This window comes from Cinclus cinclus, chromosome 5 (assembly GCF_963662255.1).
Source record: "Cinclus cinclus chromosome 5, bCinCin1.1, whole genome shotgun sequence".
NCBI classification, from domain to species: domain Eukaryota; kingdom Metazoa; phylum Chordata; class Aves; order Passeriformes; family Cinclidae; genus Cinclus; species Cinclus cinclus.
In genome coordinates this window covers 9,490,151-9,503,546 of record NC_085050.1, presented here as the reverse complement: position 1 = coordinate 9,503,546, position 13,396 = coordinate 9,490,151, and the positions used below count along the sequence as shown (strand labels likewise).

The following is a 13,396-nucleotide window of genomic DNA, read 5'->3' as shown; positions in this document are numbered from 1 at the left end:
ATCAAGACATTTTGGAGCATAGAGAATAATTACTTCTTACATCCAGACAATAGCAGCAGTGAATAACCATTGAGAGAAACTTTTTCATCTTCTTGGAAGTATAATGAGTAGCAGATATAACTTATACAATGTTCGGCAACAGTATCGGTATGTTCCAGGATAATGGAATCTCTCCAGGCTTAAGCTGTTTAAATCAAAGGAGTCTAGTATACAGTCCAAAAATCGAAAAGACTGGAAATCTGGCAAATTTCCTCACAAATTTTCATTTAAAAAACATAGGAAAATCCGAAAAGTGTACAAACATTTTTCTGTCAGTCAGACTTCAAGTTGTGGTTGCAAAGCAAGACGTTAAGAACAAAATGACAAAATCAATGGAGAACCAAATGCAGAAGGAATTTTTTATACTGTCATGAAAATCATTCTCAGAAATTATTTTCAATTATTGTGTCCAAAGTACTGCAAAGGAATTTGGCCTGATTGAGCAAAAGGGGACTCAGAAAAATCATAGCATTGAAAACCTGCAGAATTTGCAAGTGACAATCTTAAGTACAGAGTCACGAACAGTCATGAAGGAAAAGATAATTTTTGGTCTTTCTGTGTGCTGTTGAAGTGATGTAACAGAAGTGCTAAGTGAAGCATCCTCAAAGTTAGCTAGCATGAAAACTTGCAAGATCCCCTACAGAACTGAACAGTTAACAGGTTTAAGAAGGCTGAATATCATACCTGTTGCAAACAAGCCAAGTGATTTTCCTGAGAACTAAAAAGCTACATATAGAGATTTGGTAGGGTTTTGTGCAAGAAAAGCAAAAGAAACACACAGAGGAGAAAAAAAAAAAGCTGGCAACAGTTGAATATTCTTCTCAAAACAGGAAGTAGAAGAATAAAAAATAAAAAACAAAAAATTAAAAAACCAGTTGAGCAAACTGGAACGGAAGGAAAGGAAAAGCCTTCCATTGTTCAGTCAGTGGCATCTCAATAGAAACTGCACATTCTTTGCAAACATAGGAATGCTTGGTTTTCATTTTTCCTTTAAAAAAAACAAACAAACAAACAAAAATCTTTATTAGGCACTGAAAACTGGCTTTTATTTGTTTGAAGAGAAGGGTTTGTTTAAAAAGCACAAAACACTGAAATGTTCCTACTAATGAAAACATGGTGCACAGAGTGAGCCATGGATAGCGCTTTGGGTGCTTTTTCCCTTCTGGGTGGACAGAGGCAGGAGGTGCTTCAAGAGGGGTCAGTGGGCCAGTATTTGAGAACATTGGGAAAGGAGCATTTGAGAGAAAAACAGACCACAATGCATGGTTACAGCATCCTGAAAGAATTGCTAGAATATCATGATTGCTTGGAGAGAAAGGGGGAAACTCTAGGAATCAAAAAAGATACTCAAGCAAGTATCAAGAGAAGAGTGAAAATGCAATGGCCCTCAACTGAGGGGAAAAGAAAGGAAAAGATTATAACTGGGGAGGGAAGAAGAAAGTTATATATTTGAAACTGGTGTTGCAGTCTTTCTTTCAGCAAGTGTTAGTTATTAATATTTTCTACCCAATATAGGCACTGTTCTCAGGAATGAACGATAAATCACACAGAAAGAAAGCAGCACTATAAATACAGCCCAAAGATAAATGTGTTAGCATGCATGTAAAGCTGACATGTTCAAAGGGCAACACTTCAAAAATTACACTTAGAAGAGATCGCAGCAATTTAAAGAAAAATAAAAATAAAAAAGGAAAATGTAAAAGAAACAAGAGGTGTTAGTGACCTCTGACACAAAAATCTGTACTCACCAGGTTCCTCAGAACTAGTTGGAGTTCCAGGTTCTGAAGGAAGTGGTAACATCTCATACCCACCTTTAGGACCTAGAATTCAGGAACACTGTTAATGGCTTTGGATTTAGGAATTTGTACAATACAATCAAAGCCTATGATTTGCTGGTTTTGAGTTGCAGCCTTTTAAACTAAATCATACTGAATAATATCAGAAAGCACAAACAGCAGCTAGTGCTGGCTTTTCTCTAACAGTGATGTCAGCATTTCTTCATGAACATAACATCAAAGAAATAAAATTTAGGACACTTTTACAACTATTCACACTGAAGGCCACTGAAGTCAACAGCAGTGCATCAGTGTGGGAGCAGAGGTATCTTGCATGCATGAATCAGGGAGCAATGCGTGGGTGATCTTGGGAGCATCTGGAAGACTCTTGTTAAAATTCCACCTCCAGCATGATGGATAACTTCTTGATTTCTGAAAAACCATTGAAAATGCTTAAACTAGCCCTTACAAAGATAACTTGGCTTTCCAAGTGCAAATCGCCATCTTCACAAAGAAGCCAGGCTGCACATCACTGGCCTTCCCCAAGCATGAAGCTGACAAGAGATGCCCACATTTCTTCACAATCTCAGACTCCATCTCAGTTAAAACCAGGCAAGTAAAAATGCTGTGTCCATAGAATGAACATATTGCAATTAATTTTGAATGACAGACACACATAATTCTATCTGCTGGGAGTGCTTTTTTCCTCCATTTTCATGAAGAAGTATATTTAAATGTGGTGGGTCTTTTTTCCCAGCATATCATTGTTAGAGTACAGGACTTCTCATGGCCTGAGGTGAATTTTTTTTGGTGGGTGCCCTTTGTTAAAGTGATGGCAGCATTTTACTGCTGTGAATAAGATTACTGCTTATACTCTGTCACTTATCTCATCTGTCACTGCCTCTTCTAAACTTATCCCATCTGTCAATGCCTTTCTGACAAAAACTACTCAAAGCAAAAAACCCAAAGAAATAGGTAAGCCTTACAATAGTGAATCAAATCATACCTTACCTTTAATATTTTCTGAAGTTTAAAATAATTTAAGTTTAATTTAGTTTCAATTTACATGCACACACATATCTCATGATTACTTTTACCTACCAGCTTGGAGACTGTGCCCTCTATGCACTTTCAAAGACCCAGAAGCTGCCATGACAGAAGCACCACCTGTTTACAAAGACAGAAATTCACATTAAATCTAAATACCTGTTTCATTTTTAGTAGATGTTTCTGAAATATCTAGAAGAAGAAAAAAATACCCACAAAAAATTACAAGTCATTGTTCTTCATTTAGGCAATTTTAAAAATTGTTAAATTATTTATCCTGAGTTTGTGGGATTAAAATCTAATTTTGTTGTTTTCCTTCTTTAGAGAGGACGGATGCCTTCTGTAAAACCTAAGGATGCTGTCTCTCCCTGTTTGTGGTGAGTACTACCTTCCTCACAGGGAAAGCTGCCTTCAGCTAAGAAGTAAAACGCCAGTGAGAAATGAGTTGGGAGATGCCTTTACAATCCATAATGTGGCTTTAGCAACAAAAAACTTTCAAGTGTTCATTGAAATCTGGTCAGATTGGATCCAAATCTATCTAAGTGAATGAGAAAACTGCCACATTTCAGCAGTCCACCATCCATGTTCAGACATGGATACACCAGGCCAGGGGCAAGGGAACACAAGGGATCTGCTCTATGGGGATTGAATCAAGGTCACAGCACATTGTGAAGCACCCTCCCAGTGTTCCAGCCAGGAAAGCTTTACCATGGACACACCAGGTGGCACAGCCAGCCTCCCTTCCCCAGCCTAATTTTGGTCAGCAGGAAGCTGTACTAGGGAAATTTGAGAAAACAAGAGCCATCAACTCAGAAAGCTGCAGGGTGGTACCCATGCAGCGTGGCTTGTCAGCACACCCACATTCCTTCTTAACCAGCAAACTCAGCAGCAGCAGCATTCCCACGTGTTGGATGCAGGGTTACATCACCCCCATCCAGCCCTGAATCTCTGCTGTTGTCACTGTGGACACCTCAGCAGAGTTGAGTGGCATTTGCTTCCTGGCATGAATAATTGTGAGGGAACTTCTTGTGCAGTAGATGGAACTGAAGAGGAATCGGGTGGGAGGCTGTGGGTATGAGTAACCCTGCCACTGGTGACAGGGAGGCTCTGCCATGTGCTGCAGGATGCTGGGGTTAACATATAAAATTAACACTCTTCCAAGATGATGAATAGTCTCTGAGCAGGTGAGACACTGCTCTGCAAATTGTTTTTAAAATAGTGTGCAAAAATTACCATAGCTCTTATGCAACACAAAGAAATTCTGCAAGATAAATATTCTGAAATATCTAAGAAAACTGCATGGCCTGGGAATCTAAAGAAAATGGCAATTTCTTTTTTCTCCTCTCTCTTTTTTCAGCCCCAGGCTACGTGATTTACTTCTATTTTCACTGTAACTCATCTTCCTTTTTCTTACATTAATTCATCCTCCCTCTGCATTAAAAACATCAGAATTGTTTTATGAAGCCAAAAACCTCACCTTACTTTGAAGAAAGACTGCAGCCTTATGGTAATTCCAGCTTCATCACAAAACCTGTGTGGAGTTGGGTTTTTATTCCCTCAAAAACTTTGCAATTCAGCAGAAATTATTCCAAAGGCATTGTGGATTTTTAAGCAACATTTTTTAGGATTTGTGAAGAACACCCAGGACAGGAAAGGAGATTTGAAACAGTAAGATATTCCAATCCATTTATGGTCAAGTTTAAATTTTCTCATTCAGAGCGTATTTAAAAGAATCATGTTAATGTTTCAGGATTTGACCTGTTGCATTTTCCTCATTTTCAAATCTGGCAACTAAAAAATATTTACATAGTCAAATCTCTCAGGGAATTTTTTTGACGTTTTGAACTGCATCATATAAACACATGTCAACAGAGATCAACCTAGATATTTTCTTCCTTCTTCTTTTCAGCTACTGTATAAACTGGTTTGTTTCTTATTCATGAATTCTAGGATAACACTTGAGGAATGGAAAAAGCAAGTTAGCAAGATAAATTTCTGAGCAAATAAAGTATCCAGCAGGAGACAGACACTCCCTTCCATTATTCTTTTCAAGGGATTTTTAAGATTTTTTTTTTTTCCAGTTTCCTCTGCCATCCAGTTCCGTGTGGCTCACTTGCTCAATTGTTTGCCAGAACTGAGCATCTCTTCAAGAGAGTTACTTCTCTTCTACTTCCCTCAATATTTAAGAGGAAGAAGGTATTCAAAATGTGACAAAATTAAAATAATCTACAGGATATTTTGAATTCCAACATTTGATTAGACTCAAAAGTTTATTGTAGCTCAGTGAAGACAACAATTTGAAATATTTTTCTAACTTCATAATCATTGCATTATGCCCATTCCTCAAAAATAAGGAAGTTTACAGCACATCTGCTTCAAGAAAGAGCCATGAAAAAAAAACAAACCTAAACAGAGGGAAGATGGAACATAAACTATAAACTGAGCCCAGAGAGTTTACATTTTCAAATCTTCTGACCTCTCATTGCATGACCAGTGAGGAGACACACACAGCCCTGCACTGCATTTACCAAGTGACCACTTGTCATTGCCCAGCCTCTACTCTGCCTTCCAGGGGTAGCTCACAAACTCTTCAGGTCTGGGCTATTAAATTTCCTGACACTGAGTCTGGACAGAAGAAAACATCACATTCTGTGCTAAAACCCTGCTTCTTGTTGAATTAAAACTTTATATGGAGAACTTTGACCCACTCACCCAAGCAACGTTCCCATCTCCTCCTCTGAAAACAGATACCTTGCTTAAAACAGCATCCAAAGGCCAAAGTGCCTGATTGACAGGAGAAACACTGCAAGTACACCAGGAGCTTTTTTCATGTAAATGTAATAGGAGACTTCCTGCTGCTGTATATTTGCCCTGCAAAACTTCCCTGTTTGTTCTCTTTGATTTTCAAAGTAATTTAATATATTTTCTGCTATACAAATGGCATTGTCAGCAAGACAAAAAAGCTGAAGGGGATACTTAAGAATGTTTACTTGCTCTACAGATTTCCTCACATTCAGACATACCTCCTGTCTCTCTTTCTTGTCTGCCTGCCTCAAGTCCCTACCCATCTAAGGAAACTTTAATACAGATTCAGTGTTCATAATCAGCATTAAGGTGATATTTTAGCTGAATTTCCATCCACAGCATTGTTTTATGTTTATTCCTTAATTCATCCCCTCAGAACATTTCCCATCAAGCATTGTGTAGGTTTGGTATTGCAAGCAGAGGCTGTCAGAGAACAAGACTGTCTGTTGCAATGCTGACGAATTTGCTCCTATGGAATAAGGGGGGAAATGGAAGAGAGATAATTTACAAGTCAAAAAGCAATATTGAAAGTGCACTGCTTCCCTGGGAGCATATTTGCTACTTGCCCATTCAGCTATGGGCTGTTAGAAAGCCAGAGCCCGTGGCACAGAGGTACAGGGAGATCAGACCTCCCTCCAGGGAAGTTTAATTTGAGTATTGAAACACTCAGGGTTGGGCCTGGCTCATGGGAATGCCCAGGCAACCAGCTCCCCTGTGGGAACTGGGAAAGGATGAAGGTTTCTGAAATATGGTGCACAACTATTCTGCAAGCTATTCCAGCTCCCAGCCTCCCTTCTCTAAATAGGAGTCTTAGGATTCAGTCTGCTCAGCTCATTTGGAAGAGCTTGGCAGTAAGGACAGAAATAGTGGCATTTCCCTATGGACAAAAATAGTGGCATTTCCCCTCCATGCACAACAGCCTCATGGCTTAAACATCATTCGTAAAAGAAGATTGCTGTGACAGACTTCTACTCAACTGAGAAAATACAAATATTTTGAAGGAAACCATTCACCCTTATGAGTAAGAGCTGGAGGCTCCTTATCTAAGGTGTTGCAATGGAATAGAAAGGAGAACAAAATTTAAATGAGGCCTAAATTACAATGAGAAACAGCACAACTGCTAGGAAATAGATTGTGAATGTAAGAATAGCAGAGGACTTTGGATGATTCAAGGTGGATTAAGGATTCTCACTGCAGAACTGAACAAACATCTGTCAGACATACACAGAAGAGCATCCAAACCTCAGGGCAGAGACTCTCTCTTGACAACTGCTTCAGTCCTATTTTTCCTACAGTACTATGGTTTATAGTACCAGAAAGATAATGAATATAATGACAAGCTTTTCAGCTCACCATTCTGGGAAGGAATGTGCAGTCTATTGTTTCACCTCTCAACACTGAATGTGGATCTTATCTCCTTGGATATGTGGATCCCTTAACTCAAAGCATGAAAGCAGTTCCTGAGAAAAAGACCTCCATGCATATCTCTGAAATTACAACCCCCAGATCAAGCTACAGGATTTCTTAAGCAGTCATGAGAGTCTCAATACATGAGAACTGCTCACATAAAATGCACTAAACTTGGGTGTCTCCAGAATCCATCAGTCTCAGGAAATCTGAATCATATTTTTGAACCTCTATGCTATACCCTGAACCTATATGTATCATGGTATTTTGAGGTCCATCATAACTATAAATGCAGTCTATTATACTTAAGAGTACACGTTCACACATGAGGTTACATTACAACTCCAAAGAATCCCTTACCTTTGTCTGTAGTACAAAGCTATGATAACAATGGGAACATTTTCCTCCTACAAACTCAAGTAATCTAATTCAGGCTCTCTTTCTAATCAATATTTACAAAGCTATTTATAACAAAGGCAACCAAATTATTTAAGACAGAATTAAATTATTCACCCCAACTTGTTTTTTTCCATCTAGTAATACAACTTAGAATTGTTGCCATATTTAGAACAATCTTCTGTTTGCCAATAGAATGAAACACAGTTCTCTAAAGTTGCTGAGTCTGTTGCTCAGCATATATAACTAAAAGGAGGAAGAATACCCACACTCTCTACCAATAAATTCAAAAATACACAATTGATCTGTGACTGTTTAATGCTATGTCTTGCTACAGAACTGAGACATTCAAGAGCAAAAATATTGCAGAGAACATGTGGGCACCTGTAACCCAGGAAGGAATGGGTTTGCATTCTACAGCGTATTTGAATGAAAATATGATAAAAATGAAATGTACTTGTGAGTAAGTGAACTGCTATACCAGGAAATTTTATATCTGGGTATTGGGTCATTATGCAATCACTCATGCTAGCAAAGGTATCTTGCCATGTATATGCAGGTTTTGAAAGTAGTTACCTCTAATTAGCGTGCCTTTATTTTATTCTCAACAATGGGCAATAATATCTCATAATAGAAAACCACAGACAAGTTCTAATGCAGTTCCTTTGGTCCAACAGAACAGATTGACTGCTCAGCACCCTGGGAGTGTTAATACCTTGGATTAATACCTTGTTAATAATCCAAGTTAATACCTTGGATTAAATATTCAAATGCTACAGAATTATTTTGAAAGCTTTGCAATGCCAAGTTCAATTATACTTAAAATTTCACACATATGAAAAACAAAACTTTAATATAAAATAATAATAATAAAATAAATATCTAAGGACAATAAAAGTGCTATTTTTATTGGAGACACAGAAAACTTCATCTCTTTTTGTGTTCTGAAAAATAGTTGTAGTACTGAAGAATAAAATTTACTGACATCTTGGAGCATTTGAGAGGTGAAACCCTGCAAAGAAAACTTCAGTCACTGGTTTTAGATGCTGCATTTGCCTAATACATTTATACTTATACCTGCAAGAGTTCTTTTCATAAACTATATTTTCCAAGTGTAGAAGCTAATAAGATGCACCTGCTCAAACTTATTCAGTCTTATACCTTCTTTCTGTTGATATAAAAATCTATCCTGTATTTCTGCAGTTCCAATTTGCTTCGTGATAGGTTTTATCAAAACAGCTAACTCCCTCATATGCATGAATAGTCTAAGTTTTTTGCCAGATATTGTTTGAATCCAAAATTAACTTGACACTGAAATTAGTACAGAAATAACATTCTGCCCACCACATGCAGCAGAAGTTACCTTGTATTCACACACACTTTAATCGTAAGTGTTCTGGTTTCCTTGGTTTGAGTGGAAGACTAGACACTTGAGTACCAGAGGCAAAGATAAAATTAATGATCCAATTTGGGCTTCTACTTACACCTCTATAAATCAAGAGTAATTCCACTGACTTGAGTGGAATAACTAGCAACAAGATCAGCTAAATGCTTCTGGATTTTCTCCTGCTGAGACAGACGAAGGAAGCGAGTTACTTTTAACCTTCTCCAGAGACATCTCCCGATCCTGAGTATCTTACTGGATTTGTTCACACAAGTATCCATCAGTTGCACTGCTTTATACATTTGCCAAGGTTTTTTAAAGTAGTAAAGAAACCCAAGCACAAAGAGCTATTCCATGTCTATTGGAGGTGGGTATCCTATGAAATTTAACCTATCTGATAAATTATCAGTAAACTATTTAAGGAATGGAAAGGCATTTAAGATACTAACCAAATTCTTTGCACAGATCTCTCCAAGGCCTAAGATGGAGAGAAACCACAAAAAACTAAATGCTTATGAAATGTTTTCTTTGACGTAAAATGATAATTCAAAGTTGCCAGACCAGTTTGGCAGCATTAGACAGGGAACTCAGGTGACCAACACATTCTACTGATAGAGAGGCTTACAATGCAAGGATGGTCAGTGCCTTTGCCTAAATAATCTTTCCAGGTCAGATACTCAGTATCCTCTCATTAGTGATTTTGTTGGTCAATCAATAGTTTCATTGACATGAGAGAAGCATCTCCCAGTTGCTTCTAGTCAAGATTCATTCCTGTGATATTGTGTTATTTAGGAAACTGGCTGTACACACTGAACACATAAATCAGGTTTGCCTTTGGTGCTAATACAGCCTAAAAAGAAAAATATATAGCTGTCCTTTGAATATGTAAGTAGAAAAGGTACTAAACAGCTTTTCAAAGAATCTGACAACTTTAAACCTCTTCAGATTAGCAAAAGAAAGGGAAAAACATATATATTAATCTTTTCAACCAAAATTATTACAGATGCCAGTCATGAACTGCAGCAGCAAAACCAACCACAAACAGGACACCTCTCAATATAGTATTTAGCTCTGCTTCCATAAATCTTTTGTTTCTCTTATCACAATTTAGGACTTAAACATCATTGTTAAATAACGCAAATAACTAAATGGCTCCTACCTGATATAGATGGTAAGACTCCAGACTGTAATACTGCTGTTCCCTAAAGAAAACAGAAAATTTTAGAATGAAAAATCTTTACAAGAAGTAGCAACTTGATAGCATATAGGAAGTATATAGAAGTAGAAGGGAGGAGGGGAAGAAATCAGAAATGTGGCCAAGATTTCATTTTTTAAAAAGAAAAATCATCCCATAGCATTTCAGAAAATATTAGATTATTTTGGCAAATATGCAAATATGCCAACAGAAGCTTGATGTGTGAAATTACATCAGATGTGGGATACAGTTAAAGTATCATAGAAATTATAGAAAGACAACAAATAACTAAAAGAATCAGCTTTGATTAGACATAGAAATGAGCCTGAGATAATTAAAAAAATAAAAACAGTGTTTTAAGCTATTTTTTCAGTATTTACGACTGTCTTCATTTCCCTTTTCAGAACATCATATTCCATTATTTCTGCAACTCTGAGGCCTCCTGCTGCAATCCTCTGTAAGGCAGAGACTTCACTCACATTGGTAACTGCAAAGGCAACTTAGCAGAAAGAACAATAGAGAGACATAAAATCTACCTTTTATAATTCTACAAAACACAGCAAAACATGTTTTTGCCTGTAGGAGAACCTTTTTAAATTATTATGGCATCATGTACATTGTTAAGTGCATGGTTTTCAAATGCACAGCATAATGCAGATCTCAACCCACCCAACGATTACATCAAAGGAGAAAAAGGTTAAGTGATCTCACTCAAATTATATGCCTTTGTTACAGCTGCAAAACTAACATGACTATCTACAGCCTGCATGCCTCATAGTATCACTCATAAATATAAGTTAAATAACCATATATAAAGATAAAATCTTTGTGGCCCAGGAGCTGAATGCTGGGGTCTGTGATGCACAGCTCTTGGTTCCAGCCACCCCACCACTACAACACCCACAGTAAGCAGATCTGCACCATTTGTGTATCACACACCATGAGCTGCACGGCCAGGGCTATTTTAGCTCTGGTAGTGAGCTGGCTGCTATCAGATGACATTCATTTTTTTATGTTCTGCTTCCAAATATCTTGGGTAGAGTTCAATGATAGATGTTAGGAGAACCCACTGGTTTGATATGCTGGGTCGTTATTCACAGATTAGCTCGGTTGCCCTAAAGAGCTAAACAGAACTTAAGTCTGGCATTTATTTCTATGTGTACAAATAACCACCATGACACATAATCCTTTTCACAATCAAAATGGGATTTTCTTTTCCCCCTTCTGTGTATATTTGGAATAACTTTGCCTTCCTCTCACTTTTTTGTTTTTTTTCTTTTAAAGTTTCATTATTATATTCAAACTTTCACTCACTTCAAGTTTCATGAAAGTGTGATTGATCACACCAGTTCTCATTAAAAATCCCAAAATCAGCAGCTAAAAATATTGTCCCATATGAAGAGGAGAAGGCTTACCCATCTCTGTACAACTTTTCAATAATTACATACCTAATCCTGCTCTGGTGCTGCTTATGGGAGTTTTAGTCTGTGGGTCCAAGATAAGGCCAAAAAGTCCAGATCATCTAATATAACCTCCACAGCATGGAGCAAAGACACTGTACTGTACAGTTTCCTGGCTATAGAAATTTTGCCAGATTCATAGTGACAAAAAGCACCAGAACAGCTTTGCGAGCTCACCTGCATGGCATAAAAAGGAGCCAGAATCTTGCAAGTTAGGTGGGTAGAAATAAAAAAAGGAAAATATTGTCTTAAAAATAATTCTTCGCATTATTGATTATGATGGATAGCTGATCAATATTAACCAATCATTTTCACAGAGCCAAAATATTTTTATTTCTTATTTTGCCTCCTAAAAAGGAGTAACCCACACTTCCAAGAAAAAGCAGACTAGTTTTGGTGGGTTTCAATGCTGAGCAGGGCTCTATCATCACTGGCAAGAGGAATGAAATGCCAGTCACCTGATAACTGTGTCAACATTTCAGAAACACCTCATCAGCCACAGTTTATGTAATTCCCTTTGTGTATCTTTAGAAATAAAGCTTTTTTTTTTCAGCTCATCTAAGTCTGGCAGCTTTTTATAGCTCCATTATTCTGTGCCTACTGAGAGTTAGAGTTCTCAGCACAGGAAAGATGAACCTCTTGGAGCAGCTCCAGAGGATGGACAGAAAATGATAGAAGGGCCCCATGGAGAACCTCTCCTTTGAGGAAAGGCTGAGAGAGTTGGGATTGTCCAGCCCTTCACTACTTACAAGGCATTATAAGTAAGATGGGGTCAGACTTTTTAGCAGACTGTGTTGGACAAAGGGTAATGGTTTTAAAATAAAAGAGGATAGATTTAAACTAGATATAAGGAATAAATTTCTTACTATGACGGTGGTGAAACACTGGCACAGGTCACCCAGAGAAGCTGTGGATGCCCCATCCCTGAAAACATTCAAGATTAGGCTGTATGGGGCTCAGAGGAACCCGCCCTAGTGAAAAGTGTCCCTACTCACTGCAGAGGGGGTAAACCAGGTGACCTTCAAAGGTCCCTTCCAGCACAAAATACTCAACATTTTGTGGGTCTCTTGATTTAGCCCAAGTATATATATGAAGTTTTGTCCCAGTCTGAGTCCTCAGACTGGAAGAAGAAAGGCTCAACATAAATGAGAGTCTGCCAAATTCTTCTTGTTATGAAACAGGACTTTGTACTTGACAGTAATAGATGCAAATATTTGCATTGTGAGATTTTTATTCTGCACATACCAAAAATGCACTCATAAACAGAGGCTTGACTGCAACATTGGTCAAATGCTTAATTTTCGCAGAGATGATCTAGATTGTTTTTTCTTCTTTCCTTTCCTTTATTTTAAAACTATTATGTAGTAACAAGGCTATGCAAAATACCCAGTTTTTCAAGAGGAAACCATGAAAATCATGACTCAAAATTCCCGAGTCCCTGAAAAGCAGGAACTGTGAAGCAGACTTCTCCAACAAGGAACAATCTCCTCCCTGCTGTGTGTAGCTGTGGCATATCACAATCCTCTGACTGTTTCACATAGTTTGTGTGTAGAGGGAGGTAGCAGATTACAGTCACATAATATAGCTTATTACAATTAAATTGAACTACCAGAAACTTCACAAAGGAGCAAAGGGCTCAAAGAGAGATCCTGAATGAAGATTTTGAAATCAGCATCACAAAGTTTAAAGTGCTTTTATAAAAATGAAAAAGTATGTCAAATATCCTGCAAAACTCAGATATTTCAGCAGCAAAAAGGAACCAGCTCCTAATGAAACTGACAGTTATAGTACTTTTCTTGTAAGGATTAAAGACTATGACTTATTCTATTATGCTAAATTACCGTAAGGTTTAAAGCTTGAATGCTTAGGCTGCCACAAGAGAAACAAA

General features: G+C 37.7%; 1 protein-coding gene across 1 annotated transcript in view; it reads right to left on the bottom strand.

The window, feature by feature from the left end:
• Window positions 1-13,396, bottom strand: part of DOK7 (docking protein 7) — a 55,940-nt gene that overhangs the window by 3,926 nt on the left and 38,618 nt on the right. The window contains 3 exon segments of the mRNA XM_062493348.1: window positions 1,788-1,859; window positions 2,916-2,981; window positions 10,013-10,055. Coding sequence (XP_062349332.1) covers window positions 1,788-1,859; window positions 2,916-2,981; window positions 10,013-10,055 — 181 coding nt within the window.